This window comes from Oncorhynchus tshawytscha, linkage group LG16 (assembly GCF_018296145.1).
Source record: "Oncorhynchus tshawytscha isolate Ot180627B linkage group LG16, Otsh_v2.0, whole genome shotgun sequence".
In the NCBI taxonomy this organism is placed as follows: domain Eukaryota; kingdom Metazoa; phylum Chordata; class Actinopteri; order Salmoniformes; family Salmonidae; genus Oncorhynchus; species Oncorhynchus tshawytscha.
This window is the reverse complement of record NC_056444.1, coordinates 795,414-816,663: the sequence shown is the minus strand read 5'-3', so window position 1 is coordinate 816,663 and position 21,250 is coordinate 795,414. Positions and strand designations below refer to the sequence as shown.

General features: G+C 40.7%; 1 protein-coding gene across 3 annotated transcripts in view; it reads right to left on the bottom strand.

The window, feature by feature from the left end:
• The window catches only part of LOC112235892 (1-phosphatidylinositol 4,5-bisphosphate phosphodiesterase delta-1), an 88,872-nt gene that overhangs the window by 7,021 nt on the left and 60,601 nt on the right, over positions 1-21,250 (bottom strand). For 2 of the 3 annotated variants that reach the window (XM_042298661.1, XM_042298659.1), the window contains exons 9-10: positions 17,709-17,762; positions 150-317 (exon numbers count right to left, since the gene is read on the bottom strand). In XM_042298661.1, coding sequence (XP_042154595.1) covers positions 150-317; positions 17,709-17,762 — 222 coding nt within the window. The remainder of the gene's footprint in view (positions 1-149; positions 318-17,708; positions 17,763-21,250) is intronic. The other variant, XM_042298660.1, reaches the window with a different exon arrangement.

The window sequence follows — 21,250 nt, the reverse complement described above, 5'->3', positions numbered from 1 at the left end:
CTGTAGCATGACCATGTCCAAAATGGCACTCTATTCTACTTCTTCTTACCACTGTCCTATGGGCTGGTAGTGCACTACTAGGGATTAGGGTGACATTTGGGACACCATGGCTTTGACTACCTTGGCACCACAGCAGCGTGTTACCATACCTTGGCTTTGGCCTTCTGTCCGTTGGTGTCTGTCTTGGAGTTGTTGGTCTCTGCAGCCTCGTCCTCCTCGGAGACACAGTCTTCCTCTACTCCAGGACTAGTATTGCTGAAGACGGCATCCAGCTTGTTCAGACGTTTCCCCTTGATGATGAACCGACCCTTCAACTCCTACACAGAGACAGACAGATACACATTGTGTTAATGGAGATGCATCTATACTAGATAATTGAATGACTACTAAATCCCAGGATACCCTGTTAAGGGTTCAACAGCAAAGCTGGTTAAGCCCTATTGTATTTTTTCGTTATTGTTATTATACCGGTTCTTCTAGCAAGGAAAATGAACATGAAAATTCCCATGAAATAGTAAGGCTAAGGAGGGTGCAACTTGACATGATGGTAAAGGCCCATAGACCACACCCTGTCATGCAATGCCGGAAGACCTTTGTGCTAGAGTGAAGCGGTCTCTAGAGTAATGCAAGGTCTCTCATGTGAAACGTCAATTGCTATGGAAATGCTGGGATGTGATTTTCAATGATGTTAAAGGTCATTTGGATTGAGCTATGACGGTGATATGAAATGGATAACAATTATCATCATGAATATTAAGGCTTTACGCAATACATGTTACACACACAGACACTCAACCATTCAAATTGGCGTAGTTATTTTTTATTTGGACATCACACAATATTATCTTACTCTTATACAGACAATGGACACACTAAATCACATTCAATATCATACACATCAACCTACTCAGATTTACTACACACATATCTTGCCCCAATTTTCTAACATCTGTGGCATTGGCTCACAGGCAAACAGGCAAGGGAATAAAACAAATATTGCTAGAACCTATTTCTTGAATTCTAAATATCAGACATTTGAAAACCTTCCATAATACTTCTGATGGCAGTAACTTTACAAGCACTAATTATGGTAAATTTAGACTGAGAATAGTATCTAGTTATGGTAAGGGGTGAAATAAGTATAGCCAGTTATAATTGTAACTGTTTAGCAGATTATAAAAAAAGAAGATCAGTCTTTACATGGATAAAAGAAAAGGAATATAACATATACTGTTTACAGGAAACTCTACATCCTTAGATGAAGTTGCGTGTAAAAAGGAATGGGGTGGTGAAATAATTCTCTGTCATGAACAAAGGAACTCAAAGGGTGTGATGATATTAATTAACAAAAATGTTGATCTGATTGTGAAAATAATCAGGAATAATTTGCATGGAAGGTGGACGAAAAAGAGATGTGGCTCATTAATCTATATGGTCCAAATCAGGATGATCCACACTTCTTCGAAAACATTTATACCAATTTATTGAACATACAGGCAACGATCTAATCTAATCATCCTGGTAGGAGACTATAACACAGTGTTAAGTACCTCAATGGACCGTAAAGGCAATCACTCTACAAACTATCATCACCATGCCCTTATGGAAACCACAAATATCATGGACACATTAGAAATAGTGGATATTTGGAGACTAAAAAACCCCGACCTAGTGAGATATACATGGAGGAGACTTAATCAAGCTAGTCGTCTTGACTACTTTCTTATCTCTTTCTCTCTTGCATCAAAGGTTAAAAAAGTTTAATAGGAGACAGAATATGATCGGGTCCTCATCTAACTGGCATTCACATAACTCTTATAGATTTTCCACATGGACGGGATTATTGGAAATGTAATCAAAGTTTACTGGAGGACAACTTGTTTTTAACGAAGACAAAAAAAATGTATAACATAGGTTCAGCAAATCCCCTTATTGTTTGGGATACCTTTAAATGTACCTTCAGGAGTCATTCAATTAAATATTCATCAATAATAAAAAAGCAGTTTCTGGCTAAAGAGACAAGACTAACCAGGGAAATCTATGAACTAATAGTACAGGTAGATAGCAATAAAAATGATACTACAGAGATACAAAATAAGTTAGAGGAAAAACAAAAAGAACTTGAGGATCTTATTCCAGAACGATCTAATGTAATCTATTACAAAAATAAAGCAAACTGGATGGAATATGGAGAAAAATGCACAAAATTCTTCCTGAATCTCCAATACAGGAACGTTAACAAAAATAATTTGCAGAAACTCGTTACTGAAGACGAAGTCATCTATGATTCCCTGAATGATATTTTAAAAGAGGAAGCTAATTATTTCAGGTAGCTGTTATCTTTTCTGTCTCATCCTCTCCCACTGATTGAAGATTACGGTCAGGAATTCTTTCCAAATAGTATTTCTTAAAAATGGAAAATTAACAAATGTACAGAAAGATCAGTGCGAAGGCCAAATTACAGAAGAATAACTTCTTGAGGCTATTAATTCCTTTCAGTCTGGAAAACCCCCAGGGCTTGATGGCATACCGGTAGAGGTATATCAAGCCTTTTTGATATACTAAAAGCTCTATTGTTAGATTGTTTTAACTAGTCCTATAGAAATGGTGGTCTGTCAGGTACTCAGCAGGTAGGTCTGATTTCTCTGTTATTAAAACAAGACCCAGATGGTAAATATAAAGACCCAGTCATCATGAAACATCTAAGCCAGGCCTAGTATTCATAGCGGATTTTGAAAAGGCATTTTATAAAGTAAGACTGGATTTTATTTATATATTTTTTTACATTTTCGGTAATTCTTTTATAAAATGGGTAAAAATAATGTATAGCATCCCCAGGTGTAAAAATGGTAGATAACAGCTACTTCTCAGAGTTTTGAATTGTTTAGAGGAATTAAACAAGGGTGTCCGCTGCTACCATATCTATTCGTTATGGCCATCAAAATGCTAGCTATTAAAATCAGATCCAATAACAACATTAGAGGATTAGAAATCCAAGGCTTAAAATCAGAGGTGTCCATGTATGCTGATGACTCAAGTTTTATATTAAGTCCATGAGCTAGATCCCTGCAATGTCTCAATGAAGATCTAGATAACTTGTATGTACTTTTATGTACTCTCTGGACTAAAACCTAATTATGATAAGTGTACAATATTACCTATTGGATCTTTAAACTTTTACATTACCCTACAGTTTACCTATAAAATGGACTGATGGTGAAGTAGACATACTTGGTATTCATAACACAAAATATATAAATAAGTTCTCCACAATGAATTTCAATACAAAACTTGTAAAAATAGACAAGATCCTGCAACCATGGAGAGGTAAATACCTGTCTAACATGCTGATTTAGTAGCATGCTAGTTAGTAGCAGTAAAAGTACTGAGTCGGCGCAAACATAGCTAGCTAATACAGCCTGATTCCAGTGCAAAAGATGTAACATTTTACATATCCATGATGGCGTAGCAGTCGGACGTGTGTTTGTCTTGTCCTGTGTAAATAGTCTGGTTTTTTTTTCCGTACATATTTTAATCTCCCTTTCCATCTATGAACTAAATATACTTTCCCGCAACCCGCCTCACCCAATGTGGTACGGATCTGCTATTTTTATACCTCATAACCGGTACCTCCATCAGGAGCAAGCCAGCTAACCAGCTACTAGCTATTAGTCTTTGTTAGCCACTACTAGTGGTCTTCACCTTTAGCCCGGACATCAGCCAGCTTTAGCTCGGACAATACCTGCCAGTCTGCACAGCGCAATATCAACCCAGAGCATATTGGACTGTTTTCTCTACCACATCACCGGATTCCTGCTGCAAGCTCTGGACCATTACCCCAGATCATCGCAGCTAGTTAGCTGCAACTGAGTGGCTAATGTTGGCTAACGCCTCTGTCTCGAAGCAAGCACCAGTTAGCCTTGAGCTAGCCTCGAACCAGGCCCATCTCCCGGCTAGCCGACGAAGTAAACAAGCTAATTCTTGGGCTACAATACCTCTTTTGGCAGTTTGCATTGACCCGTTATTGTCGACAAGGAGCCCCGCCGATCCATCACGACTGGTCTGCCTGACGTAATTGTCCGATGTGGTTTCAACAGGCTTTTCCGTTGCGATGTCACCGAAGACCCATCTGCCAACCCCGGCCCGCTAGCTTTCTGAACGCTGTGTCTCCCGCTCGCCTAGCGTAGTAGTGACTACCGAACGGCTCCCTGACTCCCCTATTGCTGCTCATTGGACCCTATGATCACTCGGCTACACAACTGTTGCCTCACTAACACGGTACCTCATTTTGTTAATCTGTCGGCCCCAGCCTCAAACTCAGGATCTGTGTGTACCTAACTGACCCTCTCAGCCCATTCATCGCCATTTACCCGTTGTTGTCTTAGCTCTACCAATCAATACCAGTGATTGCTTTATGCCTCTCTCTAATGTCAATATGCCTTGTCTACTGCTGTTTTGGTTAGTTGTTATTGTTTTATTTCACTGTAGAGTCCTGCTCAACATGCAAACATGCTCAACATTAGATAGCTCTTTTGTCCCACCCCCCACACATGTGGAGACCTTACCTGGCTTAACTGGTGCCTCCAGAGATGCAACCTCTCTCATCGTCTCTCAATGCTTAGGTTTACCTCCACTGTACTCACATCCTACCATACCCTTGTCTCTACATTATGCCCTGAATCTATTCTACCACGCCCAGAAATCTGCTCCTTTTATTCTCTGTTCCCAACGCACTAGACGACCAGTTCTTATAGCCTTAAGCTGTACTCTTATTCTACTCCTCCAACGTTCCTCTGGTGATGTAGAGGTTAACTCAGGCCCTGTAGCCCACAGTACTACTCCTATTCCCCAGGCACTCTCATTTGTTGACTTCTGTAACCGTAAAAGCCTTGGTTTCATGCATGTTAACATCAGATGCCTCCTCCCGAAGTTTGTTTTATTCACTGCATTAGCACACTCAGCCAACCCTGATGTCCTAGCCGTGTCTGTATCCTGGCTTAGGAAGGCCACCAAAAATTCTGAAATTTACATCCCCAACTACAACATTTTATGTCCGGATAGAACTGCCAAAAGGGGCGGAGTTGCAATCTACTGCAGGGATAGCCTGCAGAGTTCTGTCATACTATCCAGGTCTGTGCCCAAGCAGTTCGAGTTTCTACTTTAAAAAATCCACCCTTCCAGAAACATGTCTCTCACTGTTGCCACTTGTTAGAGTCCCCCAGCTGTACCACGGACACCACATGTGAATTGATTGCCCCCCATCTATCTTCAGAGTAAACTGGGATATGCTTAAGACCCCAGCCATCCTACTATCTAAGCTAGATGCCCTCATTCTCACCAGCACAAAAACATCTAATGCGTCCTGAAATAGCATTGAATAGCCCCCCCGATATGCAACCTTTCAGGGATTCCAGGAACCAATATACTCAGTCAGTTAGGAAAGCAAAGGCTAGCTTTTTCAAACAGAAATGTGTATCCCGTAGCACTAATTCCAAAAAGGTTTTGGACACTGTAAAGACTATGGACTTATTTTGGACTTAATACTTATTTTCCACCATAATTTGCAAATAAATTCATAAAAATCCTACAATGTGATTTTCTGGATTTTTTTTCTCATTTTGTCTGTCATAGTTGAAGTGTATCTATGATGAAAATTACAGGCCTCTCTCATCTTTTTAAGTGGGAGAACTTGCACAATTGGTGGCTGACTAAATACTTTTTTGCCCGACTGTCTCCATCCTGCCCTGCTTTCCAAGGTCTTCGAAAGCCAAGTTAACAAACAGATCACTGACCATTTCGAATCCCACCGTACCTTCTCCACTATGCAATCTGGTTTCAGAGGTGGTCAAGGGTCACCTCAGCCACGCTCAAGGTCCTAAACGATATCATAACCGCCACAGATAAAAAGACAGTACTGTGCAGCCATCTTCATCGACCTGGCCAAGGCTTTCAACTCTGTCAATCATCACATTCTTATCGGCAGACTCAATAGCCTTTATTTCTCAAATGATTGCCTCGCCTGGTTCACCAACTACTTCTCAGACAGAGTTCAGTGTGTCAAAATGGAGGGCCTGTTGTCCGGACCTCTGGCAGTTTCTACGGTCGTGCCACAGGGTTCAATTCTTGGGCCGACTCTTTTCTCTGTATATATCAACGATGTCGCTCTTGCCAATGGTGATTCTCTGATCCACCTCCATGCAGATGACACCATTTTGTATACATCTTGCCCTTCTTTGGACACTTTGTTAATTAACAAACCTCCAAATGAGCTTCAACAACAACTAGTTTCAATGCCATACAACACTTCTTCCGTGGCCTCCAACTGCTCTTAAATGCCAGAAAAACTAAATGCATGCTCTTCAACCGATCGCTGCCTGCACCCACCTGCCCAACTAGCATCACTACTCTGGATGGTTCTGACATAGAATATGTGGACAACTACAAATACCTAGGTGTCTGGTTAGACTATATACTCTCCTTCTAGACTCACATTTAGCATCTCCAATCCAAAATCAAATCTAGAATTGGCTTCCTATTTCACAACAAAGTCTCCTTCACTCATGCTGTGAAACGTACCCTCGTAAAACTGGCTATCCTACCAATCCTTGACTTCGGAGATGTAATTTACAAAATAGCCTCCAACACTCTACTCAGCAAGCTGAATGTAGTCTATCTGTTTTGTCACCAAAGACCCATATACTACCCACCACTGCAACCTGTATGCTCTCGATTGCTAGCCCTCGCTACATATTCGTCGCCAAACCCACTGGCTCAAGGTCATCTATAAGTCTTTGCTAGGTAAAGCCCCGCCTTATCTCAGCTCACTGGTCACCAGAGCAACAGCCACCCGTAGCACGCGCTCCAGCAGATATATTTCACTGGTCATCTACAAAACCAACACTTCCTTTGGCCACCTTTCCTTCCAGTTCTCTGCTGCCAATGACTGGAATGAATTGCAAAAATCACTGAAGCTGGAGACTTATACCTCCCTCTCTAACTTTAAGCATCAGCTGTCAGAGCAGCTTACCGACACTGTACCTGTACACAGCCCATCTGTAAATAGCCCATCCAACTATCTCATCCCCATATTGTTATTGTTTTTTCTCTTTTGCACCCCAGTATCTCTACTTGCACATCATCATCTGCACATCTATCACTCCAGTGTTAATGCTAAATTGTAATTATTTCCCCCCTATGGGCTATTTATTGCCTTACCTCCCTAATCTTACTACATTTGCACACACTGTATATATCTTTTTCTATTGTGTTATTGACTGTATGTTTGTTGTTTTTGTTGCACTGCTTTGCTTTATCTTGGCCAGGTTGCAATTGCAAATGAGAACTTGTTCTCAACTGGCCTACCTGGTTAAATAAAAGTGAAATAAAAAAAAATATATAAATATATTTGAGACGACTGTACAACCATCAATATTCATCACTGCTGAAGTGAAACCCATCCTTTCCTGGGGAATGCTGCTTTTTAGTTAGCTTTGCGACAGTATCAAAAATACATTTTGGATTGCTCTTATTCTCCTCAATTAGGTTGGAAAAATAGGATAATCGAACCCCTTTTTCCTCTCTCTACCCTACTGATGTGAAATTTGAAAACCCCTTGGTTAACATAGAGATTCTGGGAACATCAGAAGGTGAGGGGAAATTAACTATATTCTGGTAATCCGACCAATTGAACATATGCAGTGGTACTTAATGAATATGATGTCAGTTCGGTTGTCATCTGACACATTCTCATCAATGATAAGATGACATAAACTCTACAGTGGAAAGTCTGCACATTGTAGTTATCGGATTCACATGGAATTGTTGTTCAACTTAAATTTAAACACGACCTTCCATCTACCACCAACCTACCGAAGCGCAGCTCAGAGTAAATATTTATTGCATTTTCCTTTTCCAAATGGGCGGTAATTTTAGAATGCATAAGTGTTAAGGGAATTTTTATCAATGATGACTAATTATGTATACATTTCAATCAGGACTGACTAGTCCAAATGCTATTATGTACTGTACATAATGAATTTTCTCTCTTGCTCCCATTCCCAATTGTATATAATATAGTCAGGAGTTTAGTAACAATGACGGTCTGTTCCTTTGTACAAATGAATGAACTATCTCCAGACTGTCTAGAATGCTGATTTACAACGACTGACCTTGGCTTCAGGCGAGGAGGGAAGCCTCGAGAACTATAGGGCCTCTCTACCCGTGTCATGAAGAGACGGAACATTTAGAAAACGCTGACGTCATTTTCAGTTTATAACCTGTGGAAAAATGTGTATGTAAGGAGTACTCTCTTGAATTAAACGCTGTTACCTGACTTTTAAGACCGGGGCTCTGTCCATTCTTATAAATATATAGGGTCTTACAAACCCTTTGAATGCATTGACAGAGTATTTAATTCTGATTGGGAAATAATACAGAGGAATTTAGAATTCCTTCAACAATAAGATACTGTATTTACGATAGCACAGCTTCTCCCTTTGTCCCTCAGTCTTCCCAGCTCTTTCACTCAAACCCAGCCCCTTTTCTTTTGCGCAACCAGCTGTCATATCTGTTCCGCCCACTAGGGACGTTTTCCTTTATGACGTATTTTGTAATCACGGTATAATTAATTCTGTGTATATGTAATTCTGTGTGATTAGTTAGGTAATTAGTAAATACATAATTAAACCCAATTTTGTATTGCTGATTCAACTTGTTAGCCAGGGTTCGTGAAGAATTTACAACTTTCAGATGAGACTGAATGAAGGTGACGATTAATATTGACTGCTATTGATGTAAAATATTACTAGGTCTTTAAGAGTTTATTCGGAACATAACAGCTCTATAAATATTATTTTGTTGTGCCCCGACTCTCTAGTTAATTACATTTACATCATTAGCTCAATCAGGTAATATTAATTACGGAGAAAGGATTTTATAGAATAGCATGTCATATCACTTGATCCGGCATAGCCAAAGACACGACACTAGTCAGAAGACTTCCAATTTGGAGGAGGCTTGCTTCATGGCTCGGGTATTTTCTGAATACCAAGGAGCTAATTTCTTGTGACAAATGTTTTTTGTTTTTAGGGGTGTGACTGCATCTAGCGTATTTCACAATGTTACATTTAGATTGGTGGTTAACTGACTTTCCTACTCCGACGTCCTTGGGTAGGTGGAGGGAGTCTGGAAGGGAATTTAGGAATCTTTGGGTTGTCTGAGAATTTATAGCGCAACTTTTAGTAATCCTTGGTTGGGGTCAGAGCAGATTATTTGTTGCAATTGCAAATGTAATAAAATGGTTTTCCGAAATTCCAGGATTATGAGGAAAAACATTTCAATCCACAATATTTATTCCACAGGACAAAACTAGATCCAGGGTATGACTGTGGCAATGCGTAGGTCCGGAGACATGTTGGACAAAACCCACTGAGTCGATGATGGCTCCGAAAGCCTTTTGGAGTAGGTCTGTGGACATTACACCTCCTCCTCCATGCTTTACGGTGGGAACTACACATGCGTAGATCATTCGGTCACCTACTTCGCATCTCACAAAGACACGTGGTTGGAACCAAAAATCTCAAATCAGATCAAAGGACAGATTTCCACAGGTCTAATGTCCATTGATCATATTTCTTAGCCAAAGCAAGTCTCTTCTTATTGTTGGTGTCCGTTAGTAGTGGTTTCTTTACAGCAATTTGACTATGATGGCCTGATTCATTCAGTCTCCTCATGCTTGAACACCGTGAAGCATTTATTTTGGATTTTTTTTCAGTTAACTCTAATGAACTTATCCTCTGCAGCAGGGGTCTTTCTTTTCTGTGGTGGTCCTCATGAGAGCCAGTTTAATCGTAGCGTTTGCTTTTTGTGACTGCACTTGAAGAAACTTTCAAAGTTCTTGATATTTTCCGCATTGACTGACCTTCATGTCTTAAATTAATGATGGACTGTCGTTTAACTTTGCTTTTTCGAGCTGTTCTTGACATAATATGGACTTGTTCTTTTACCAAATAGGGCTATTGTCTGTATTCCACCCCTACCTTGTCACAACACAACTGATTGGCTCAAACACATTAAGAAGGAAAGAAATTCCACAAATGAACTTTTAGCAAGGCACACCTGTTAATTGAAATGCAATCTAGGTGACTACCTCATGAAGCTGGTTGAGAGAATGCCAAGAGTGTTTGCAAAGCTGTCATCGAGGCAAAGGGTGGCTACTTTGAAGAATCTCAAATATAACATATATTTGATTTGTTTAACAATTTTTTGGTTACTACATATTCCATGTGTGTTATTTCATAGCTTTTATGTCTTCACTATTATTCTACAATGTAGAGAATAGTCAAAAATAATGAGTTGGTGTGTCCAAACTTTTGACTGGTACCATATATATATATATATATATTATATATATATTCATCTTAGTAAAAATTCCCTGTCTTAGGTCAGTGAGGATCACCACTTTATTTTAAGATTGTGAAATGTCAGAATAAAGGTAGAGAGAATGATTTATTTCAGATTGATTTATTTCATCACATTCCCAGTGGGTCAGAAGGTTACATACACTCAATTATTATTTGGTAGCATTGCCTTTAAATTGTTTGACTTGGATCAAACGTTTCGGGTAGCCTTCCACAAGCTTCCCACAATAAATTGGGTGAATTTTGGCCAATTCTCCTGACAGAGCTGGTGTAACTGAATCAGGTTTGTAGGCCTCCTTGCTCGCACATGCTTTTTCAGTTCTGCCCACACATTTTCTATAGGATTGAGGTCAGGGCTTTGTCATGGCCACTCCAATACCTTGACTTTGTTGTCCTTAAGCCATTTTGTCACAACTTTGGAAATATGCTTTGGGTCATTGTCCATTTGGAAGACCCATTTGCGACCAAAATTGAACTTCCTGACTGATGTCTTGAGATGTTGCTTCAATATATCCGCAATTTTCCTACCTCATGATGCCATCTATTTTGTGAAGTGCAACAGTCCCTCCTGCAGCAAAGCACCCCACAATGTAATGCTGCCACCCCCGTGCTTCACGGTGGAGATGGTGTTCTTTGGCTTGCAAGCCACCCCCTTTTTCCTCCAAACATAACAATGGTCATTATGGCCAAACAGTTCTATTTTTGTTTCATCAGACCAGAGGACATTTCTCAAAAAAGTACGATCTTTGTCCCCATGTGCAGTTGCAAACCGTAGTCTGGCTTTGTTATGGCGTTTTTGGAGCAGTGGCTTCTTCCTTGCTGAGCGGCCTTTCAGGATATGTCAATATAGGACTCGTTTAACTGTGGATATGGATACTTTTGTACCTGTTTCCTCCAGCATCTTCACAAGGTCCTTTGCTGTTCTTCTGGGATTGATTTGCACTTTTCACACCACAGTACGCTCATCTCTACGAGACAGAACGCATCTCCTTCCTGAGAGGTATGACGGCTGCGTGGTCCGATGATGTATATACTTATGTACTATTGTTTGTCCAGATGACCGTGGTACCTTCAGGCATTTGGAAATTGCTCCCATGGATGAACGAGACTTGTGCAGGTCTACACTTGTTTTTCTGAGGTCTTGGCTGATTTCTTTTGATTTTCCCATGATGTCAAGCAATAGTAGACCTTGAAATACATCCACAGGTACACCTCCAATTGACACAAATTATGTTAATTAGCCTATCAGAAGCTTCTAAAGCCATGACATAATTTTCTGGAATTTTCCAAGCTGTTTAAAGGCACAGTCAATTTAGTGTATGTAAACTTCTGACCCACTGGAATTGTGATACAGTGAATAATAAGATAAACAAATCTGTCTGTAAACAATTGTTGGAAAAATTTCCGAGATGTCCTAACCGACTTGCCAAAACTATAGTTAGTTAACAAGAAATTACATAATTTTTCTCCATACATTTCTTGTTAACTAACTATAGTTTTGGCAAGTATATATATATATATATATATACACACACACAGTGGGGCAAAAAAGTATTTAGTCAGCCACCAATTGTGCAAGTTCTCCCACTTAAAAAGATGAGAGGCCTGTAATTTTCATCATAGGTACACTTAAACTATGACAGACAAAATGAGAAAAAAAATCCAGAAAATCACATTGTAGGATTATTAATTTATTTATTTGCAAATTATGGTGGAAAATAAGTATTTGGTCACCTACAAACAAGCAAGATTTCTGGCTCTTACAGACCTGTAACTTCTTCTTTGAGGCTCCTCTGTCCTCCACTCGTTACCTGTATTAATGGCACCTGTTTGAACTTGTTATCAGTATAAAAGACACCTGTCCACAACCTCAAACAGTCACACTCCAAACTCCACTATGGCCAAGACCAAAGAGCTGTCAAAGGACACCAGAAACAAAATTGTAGACCTGCACCAGGCTGGGAAGACTAAATCTGCAATAGGTAAGCAGCTTGGTTTGAAGAAATCAACTGTGGGAGCAATTATTAGGAAATAGAAGACATACAAGACCACTGATAATCTCCCTCGATCTGGGGCTCCACGCAAGATCTCACCCTGTGGGGTCAAAATGATCACAAGAACGGTGAGCAAAAATTTTAAGTGGGAGAACTTGCACAATTGGTGGCTGACTAAATACTTTTTTGCCCCATTGTGTATATATATACAGTATATAGTTGAAGTCGGATATATATACTATATATATTATCTATATATGTGTATGTATATATATATATATATATATATATATATACTATATACACACACAGTGCCTTTGGAAAGTATTCAGACCCCTTGACTTTTTCAACATTTTGACAAAGTGAAAATAGGTTTTTAGACGTTTTTGCAAATGTATTAAAAATAAAAAACTGAAATACCTTTTTTACATAAGTATTCAGACCCTTAAGCTGTTTCCATTGATCATCCTTCATATGTTTCTGGAGTCCACCTGTGCTAAATTAAATTGATTGGACATGATTTAGAAAGGCTTCACACCTGTCTGTATAAGATCCCAGTTGACAGTGCATGTCAGAGCAAAAACCAAGCCATGAGGTTGAAGTAATGGTCCGTAGAGCGCCGAGACAAGATGGTGTCGAGGCACAAATCTGGGGAAGGGTACCAAAAACTTTCTGCAGCATTGAAGGTCCCCAAGAACACAGTGGCCTCCATCACTCTTTAATGGACGAAGTTTGGAACCACCATGACTCTTCCTAGAACTCGCCAAACTGGGCAATCGGGGAAGAAGGGCCTTGTCAGGGAAGTGACCAAGAACATAATGCTCACACTTTTTTGTTAACCAGGCAAGTCAGTTAAGAACAAATTCTTATTTTCAATGATGGCCTAGGAACAGTGGGTTAACTGCCTGTTCAGGGGCAGAATGACAGATTTGTACCTTGATTTGTACCTTGTCAGCTCAGGGATTCGCCTTGAAATCTTTGGTTCTTTACTAAACTACTCACTCTGTTTCGCACATGGCTTCACATGTGAATCCTTAAAGAGATGGATGAGGTCATGGTTTAAGAGGTGGCAAGTAGCCTAGTGGTTAGAGCATTGGGCCAGTAACCAAAAGGTTGCTAGATCGAATCCCCAAGCTGACAAGATAAAAATGTGTCCTTCTTCCCCTGAACAAGGCAGTTAACCCACTGTTCCTAGGCTGTCAATGTAAATAAGAATGTGGTAAAAAAAGAGGGTGTGAATGATGATCAATGGGTGGAGACAAAGAGGAACTCTCCAGTAGGTGTACCAAAACATTCAAGAGCCATTTTCTCAGAAGTGGGGTTACCAGTTTATCAACTTTCAAAGCAGAACTACTTTCCCATTCTTCTTCAACTGCAGTGTATGATATATGATTTTCTAGCTCTAAGTCTCTACTTTTATCAAATGTAAAACCATTTTGGAGTTAATGCTTAACCTTAACCATTCAGAGTTAATGCCTAACCTTAACCATTCAGAGTTAATGCCTAACCTTAACCATTCAGAGTTAATGCCTAACCTTAACCATTCAGAGTTAATGCCTAACCTTAACCATTCAGAGTTAATGCCTAACCTTAACCATTCAGAGTTAATGGGAACTTAACCATTCAGAGTTAATGAGAACTTAACCATCCAGAGTTAATGCCTAACCTTAACCATCCAGAGTTAATGCCTAACCTTAACCATCCAGAGTTAATGCCTAACCTTAACCATCCAGAGTTAATGCCTAACCTTAACCATCCAGAGTTAATGCCTAACCTTAACCATTCAGAGTTAATGCCTAACCTTAACCATTCAGAGTTAATGCCTAACCTTAACCATTCAGAGTTAATGAGAACTTAACCATTCAGAGTTAATGAGAACTTAACCATTCAGAGTTAATGAGAACTTAACCATTCAGAGTTACTGGGAACTTAACCATTCAGAGTTAATGCCTAACCTTAACCATTCAGAGTTAATGCCTAACCTTAACCATCCAGAGTTAATGCCTAACCTTAACCATCCAGAGTTAATTAACCATCCAGAGTTAATGCCTAACCTTAACCATCCAGAGTTAATGCCTAACCTTAACCATCCAGAGTTAATGCCTAACCTTAACCATCCAGAGTTAATGCCTAACCTTAACCATCCAGAGTTAATGCCTAACCTTAACCATCCAGAGTTAATGCCTAACCTTAACCATCCAGAGTTAATGCCTAACCTTAACCATCCAGAGTTAATGCCTAACCTTAACCATCCAGAGTTAATGCCTAACCTTAACCATCCAGAGTTAATGCCTAACCTTAACCATCCAGAGTTAATGCCTAACCTTAACCATCCAGAGTTAATGCCTAACCTTAACCATCCAGAGTTAATGCCTAACCTTAACCATCCAGAGTTAATGCCTAACCTTAACCATCCAGAGTTAATGCCTAACCTTAACCATCCAGAGTTAATGCCTAACCTTAACCATTCAGAGTTAATGGGAACTTAACCATTCAGAGTTAATGGGAACTTAACCATCCAGAGTTAATGCCTAACTTAACCATCCAGAGTTAATGCCTAACCTTAACCATCCAGAGTTAATGCCTAACCTTAACCATCCAGAGTTAATGCCAAACCTTAACCATTCAGAGTTAATGGGAACTTAACCATTCAGAGTTAATGCCTAGAACTTAACCATTCAGAGTTAATGAGAACTTAACCATTCAGAGTTAATGAGAACTTAACCATTCAGAGTTAATGAGAACTTAACCATTCAGAGTTAATGCCTAACCTTAACCATTCAGAGTTAATGCCTAACCTTAACCATCCAGAGTTAATGCCTAACCTTAACCATCCAGAGTTAATGCCTAACCTTAACATTCAGAGTTAATGCCTAACCTTAACCATTCAGAGTTAATGCCTAACCTTAACCATTCAGAGTTAATGCCTAACCTTAACCATTCAGAGTTAATGCCTAACCTTAACCATTCAGAGTTAATGAGAACTTAACCATTCAGAGTTAATGCCTAACCTTAACCATTCAGAGTTAATGCCTAACCTTAACCATCCAGAGTTAATGCCTAACCTTAACCATCCAGAGTTAATGCCTAACCTTAACCATCCAGAGTTAATGGGAACTTAACCATTCAGAGTTAATGGGAACTTAACCATTCAGAGTTAATGCCTAACCTTAACCATCCAGAGTTAATGCCTAACCTTAACCATCCAGAGTTAATGCCTAACCTTAACCATCCAGAGTTAATGCCTAACCTTAACCATCCAGAGTTAATGCCTAACCTTAACCATCCAGAGTTAATGCCTAACCTTAACCATTCAGAGTTAATGGGAACTTAACCATTCAGAGTTAATGGGAACTTAACCATTCAGAGTTAATGCCTAACCTTAACCATTCAGAGTTAATGAGAACTTAACCATTCAGAGTTAATGAGAACTTAACCATTCAGAGTTAATGCCTGGGAACTTAACCATTCAGAGTTAATGGGAACTTAACCATTCAGAGTTAATGAGAACTTAACCATTCAGAGTTAATGAGAACTTAACCATTCAGAGTTAATGCCTAACCTTAACCATCCAGAGTTAATGCCTAACCTTAACCATCCAGAGTTAATGCCTAACCTTAACCATCCAGAGTTAATGCCTAACCTTAACCATCCAGAGTTAATGCCTAACCTTAACCATCCAGAGTTAATGCCTAACCTTAACCATCCAGAGTTAATGCCTAACCTTAACCATCCAGAGTTAATGCCTAACCTTAACCATCCAGAGTTAATGCCTAACCTTAACCATCCAGAGTTAATGGAAACTTAACCATTCAGAGTTAATGCCTAACCTTAACCATTCAGAGTTAATGCCAAACCTTAACCATCCAGAGTTAATGCCTAACCTTAACCATCCAGAGTTAATGCCTAACCTTAACCATCCAGAGTTAATGCCTAACCTTAACCATCCAGAGTTAATGTCTAACCTTAACCATCCAGAGTTAATGCCTAACCTTAACCATTCAGAGTTAATGAGAACTTAACCATCCAGAGTTAATGTCTAACCTTAACCATTCAGAGTTAATGAGAACTTAACCATTAAGAGTTAATGCCTAACCTTAACCATTCAGAGTTAATGTCTAACCTTAACCATCCAGAGTTAATGCCTAACCTTAACCATCCAGAGTTAATGCCTAACCTTAACCATCCAGAGTTAATGCCTAACCTTAACCATCCAGAGTTAATGCCTAACCTTAACCATCCAGAGTTAATGCCTAACCTTAACCATCCAGAGTTAATGCCTAACCTTAACCATTCAGAGTTAAGGAGAACTTAACCATTCAGAGTTAATGAGAACTTAACCATTCAGAGTCAATGCCTAACCTTAATCATTCAGAGTTAATGACAACTTAACCTTGGAACAGTACAGAGAAGTAACCAAACACTTTGAGATGATGAACGTCTAATTCTGACTTGACACTGTGAGAGCTTGTTGAAACATCAGCACCACAGATAACTTCCACGAGTCTGTGAACGATCTGAGAGACATGGCAAGAAGGGCCTTCTAAGCCATCAAATGAAACTTAAAAATGGACATCCCAACTAAGATCTGGCTAAAAATTCTCCAATCAGTTAATGAACCCATTGCCCTTAAAGGTTGTGAGGTCTGGGGTCCACTCACCAACTAAGAATTCACAAAATGGGACTAACACCCAATTGAGACTCTGCATGAGAGCACAAAGCAAAGCCCCAAATAATGCATGCAGAGCAGAATTAGGACTATACACACAAATGATCAAAATCCATCATAGGACTTGATGGTCTTTGCAACTGCACTTGAAAAAACGTTCAAAGTTCTTGACATTTTCCGCATTGACTGACCTTCATGTCTTAAAGTAATGATGGACTGTCGTTTTTTTCTTTGCTTATTTGAGCTGTTCTTGCCATAATATGGACTTTGTCTTTTAACAAATAGCCCTATATTCTGTAAACCACCTCTACCTTGTCACAACACAACTGATTGGCTCAAATGCATTAAGAAGGAAAAGACATTCCACAAATTAACTTTTAACAAGGCATAACTTTTAATTGAAATGCATTCCAGGTAACTACCTCATGAAGCTGGTTGAGAGAATGCCAAAAGTGTATAAAGCTGTCATCAAGGCAAAGGGTGGCTACTTTTTAGAATATAAAATATAAAATATATTTTGATTTGTTTAACACTTTTTTGGTACATGATTCTATTTGTGCTATTTCATAGATTTGATGTCTTCACTATTATTCCACAATGTAAAGAATAGTAAAAATTAAGACAAACCTTTGAATGAGAAGGTGTGTCCAAAATTTTTGCTGATACTCTATACACACATTTCTTTAATTATTTCCATGTTGGGGAGAGAGAGAGAGAGAAAGGTTAATTTAGTTTTTCTCCAGCAACATTCTTTGTGTTGGCTGTATGAAGACAAATTAATTCAGAAATACTGTTAATATATTAAATCAGAAGCAGCTGTAGCATTCCTGCCGAGCCTCGAAGACAGACAGGCTCTAACAGACAGATACTGTTAGCCTCATAGACAGACAGGCTCTAACAGACAGATACTGTTAGCCTCATAGACAGACAGGCTCTAACAGACAGATACTGTTAGCCTCATAGACAGACAGGCTCTAACAGACAGATACTGTTAGCCTCATAGACAGACAGGCTCTAACAGACAGATACTGTTAGCCTCATAGACAGACAGGCTCTAACAGACAGATACTGTTAGCCTCATAGACAGACAGGCTCTAACAGACAGATACTGTTAGCCCTATAGACAGGCTCTAACAGACAGATACTGTTAGCCCTATAGACAGGCTCTAACAGACAGATACTGTTAGCCCTATAGACAGGCTCTAACAGACAGATACTGTTAGCCTCATAGACAGACAGGCTCTAACAGACAGATACTGTTAGCCCTATAGACAGGCTCTAACAGACAGATACTGTTAGCCTCATAGACAGGCTCTAACAGACAGATACTGTTAGCCTCATAGACAGACAGGCTCTAACAGACAGATACTGTTAGCCTCATAGACAGACAGGCTCTAACAGACAGATACTGTTAGCCTCATAGACAGACAGGCTCTAACAGACAGATACTGTTAGCCTCATAGACAGACAGGCTCTAACAGACAGATACTGTTAGCCCTATAGACAGGCTCTAACAGACAGATACTGTTAGCCCTATAGACAGGCTCTAACAGACAGATACTGTTAGCCTCATAGAGAGTCAGGCTCTAACAGACAGATACTGTTGGCCCTATAGACAGACAGGTTCTAACAGACAGATACTGTTAGCCTCATAGACAGACAGGCTCTAACAGACAGATACTGTTAGCCTCATAGACAGACAGGCTCTAACAGACAGATACTGTTAGCCTCATAGACAGACAGGCTCTAACAGACAGATACTGTTAGCCCTATAGACAGGCTCTAACAGACAGATACTGTTAGCCACATAGACAGACAGGCTCTAACAGACAGATACTGTTAGCCCTATAGACAGACTCTAACAGACAGATACTGTTAGCCCTATAGACAGGCTCTAACAGACAGATACTGTTAGCCCTATAGACAGGCTCTAACAGACAGATACTGTTAGCCCTATAGACAAACAGGCTCTAACAGACAGATACTGTTAGCCCTATAGACAGGCTCTAACAGACAGATACTGTTAGCCTCATAGAGAGACAGGCTCTAACAGACAGATACTGTTGATCCTATAGACAGACAGTCTCTAACAGACAGATACTGTTAGCCTCATAGACAGACAGGCTCTAACAGACAGATACTGTTAGCCTCATAGACAGACGGGCTCTAACAGACAGATAGCCCTCATAAGGATGCAGTCGATGATATAGAGTACAGTATCAACGTATGCATATGAGATGAACAATGTAGGGTAAGTAACATTATATAAGGTAGCATTGTTTAAAGTGGCTAGTGATATATTTACATCATTTACATCATTTCCCATCAATTCCCATGATTAAAGTGGCTGGAGTAGAGTCAGTGTCATTGACAGTGTGTTGGCAGTAGCCACTCAATGTTAGTGGTGGCTGTTTAACAGTCTGATGGCCTTGAGATAGAAGCTGTTTTTCAGTCTCTCGGTCCCAGCTTTGATGCACCTGTACTGACCTCGCCTTCTGGATGGCAGCGGGGTGAACAGGCAGTGGCTCGGGTGGTTGATGTCCTTGATGATCTTTATGGCCTTCCTGTAGCATCGGGTGGTGTAGGTGTCCTGGAGGGCAGGTAGTTTGCCCCGGTGATGCGTTGTGCAGACCTCACTACCCTCTGGAGAGCCTTACGGTTGAGGGCGGTGCAGTTGCCATACCAGGCGGTGATACAGCCCGCCAGGATGCTCTCGATTGTGCATCTGTAGAAGTTTGTGAGTGCTTTTGGTGACAAGCCGAATTTCTTCAGCCTCCTGCTTGCTACCCTCTCCACTACTGTTCCATCGATGCGGATGGGGGGTGTTCCCTCTGCTGTTTCCTGAAGTCCACAATCATCTCCTTAGTTTTGTTGACGTTGAGTGTGAGGTTATTTTCCTGACACCACACTCCGAGGGCCCTCACCTCCTCCCTGTAGGCCGTCTCGTCGTTGTTGGTAATCAAGCCTACCACTGTTGTGTCGTCCGCAAACTTGATGATTGAGTTGGAGCGTGCATGGCCACGCAGTCGTGGGTGAACAGGGAGTACAGGAGAGGGCTCAGAACGCACCCTTGTGGGGCCCCAGTGTTGAGGATCAGCGGGGAGGAGATGTTGTTGCCTACCCTCACCACCTGGGGGCGGCCCGTCAGGAAGTCCAGTACCCAGTTGCACAGGGCGGGGTCGAGACCCAGGGTCTCGAGCTTGATGACGAGCTTGGAGGGTACTATGGTGTTGAATGCCGAGCTGTAGTCGATGAACAGCATTCTCACATAGGTATTCCTCTTGTCCAGATGGGTTAGGGCAGTGTGCAGTGTGGTTGAGATTGCATCGTCTGTGGACCTATTTGGGCGGTAAGCAAATTGGAGTGGGTCAAGGGTGTCAGGTAGGGTGGAGGTGATATGGTCCTTGACTAGTCTCTCAAAGCACTTCATGATGACGGATGTGAGTGCTACGGGGCGGTAGTCGTTTAGCTCAGTTACCTTAGCTTTCTTGGGAACAGGAACAATGGTGGCCCTCTTGAGGCATGTGGGAACAGCAGACTGGTATAGGGATTGATTGAATATGTCCGTAAACACACCGGCCAGCTGGTCTGCGCATGCTCTGAGGGCGCGGCTGGGGATGCCGTCTGGGCCTGCAGCCTTGCGAGGGTTAACACGTTTAAATGTCTTACTCACTTCGGCTGCAGTGAAGGAGAGACCGCATGTTTCCGTTGCAGGCCGTGTCAGTGGCACTGTATTGTCCTCAAAGCGGGCAAAAAAGTTATTTAGTCTGCCTGGGAGCAAGACATCCTGGTCCATGACTGGGCTGGGTTTCTTCCTGTAGTCCGTGATTGACTGTAGACCCTGCCACATACCTCTTGTGTCTGAGCCGTTGAATTGAGATTCTACTTTGTCTCTGTACTGGCGCTTAGCTTGTTTGATAGCCTTGCGGAGGGAATAGCTGCACTGTTTGTATTCAGTCATGTTACCAGACACCTTGCCCTGATTAAAAGCAGTGGTTCATGCCTTCAGTTTCACACGAATGCTGCCATCAATCCACGGTTTCTGGTTAGGGAATGTTTTAATCGTTGCTATGGGAACGACATCTTCAACGCACGTTCTAATGAACTCGCACACCGTATCAGCGTATTCGTCAATGTTGTTGTCTGACGCAATACGAAACATCTCCCAG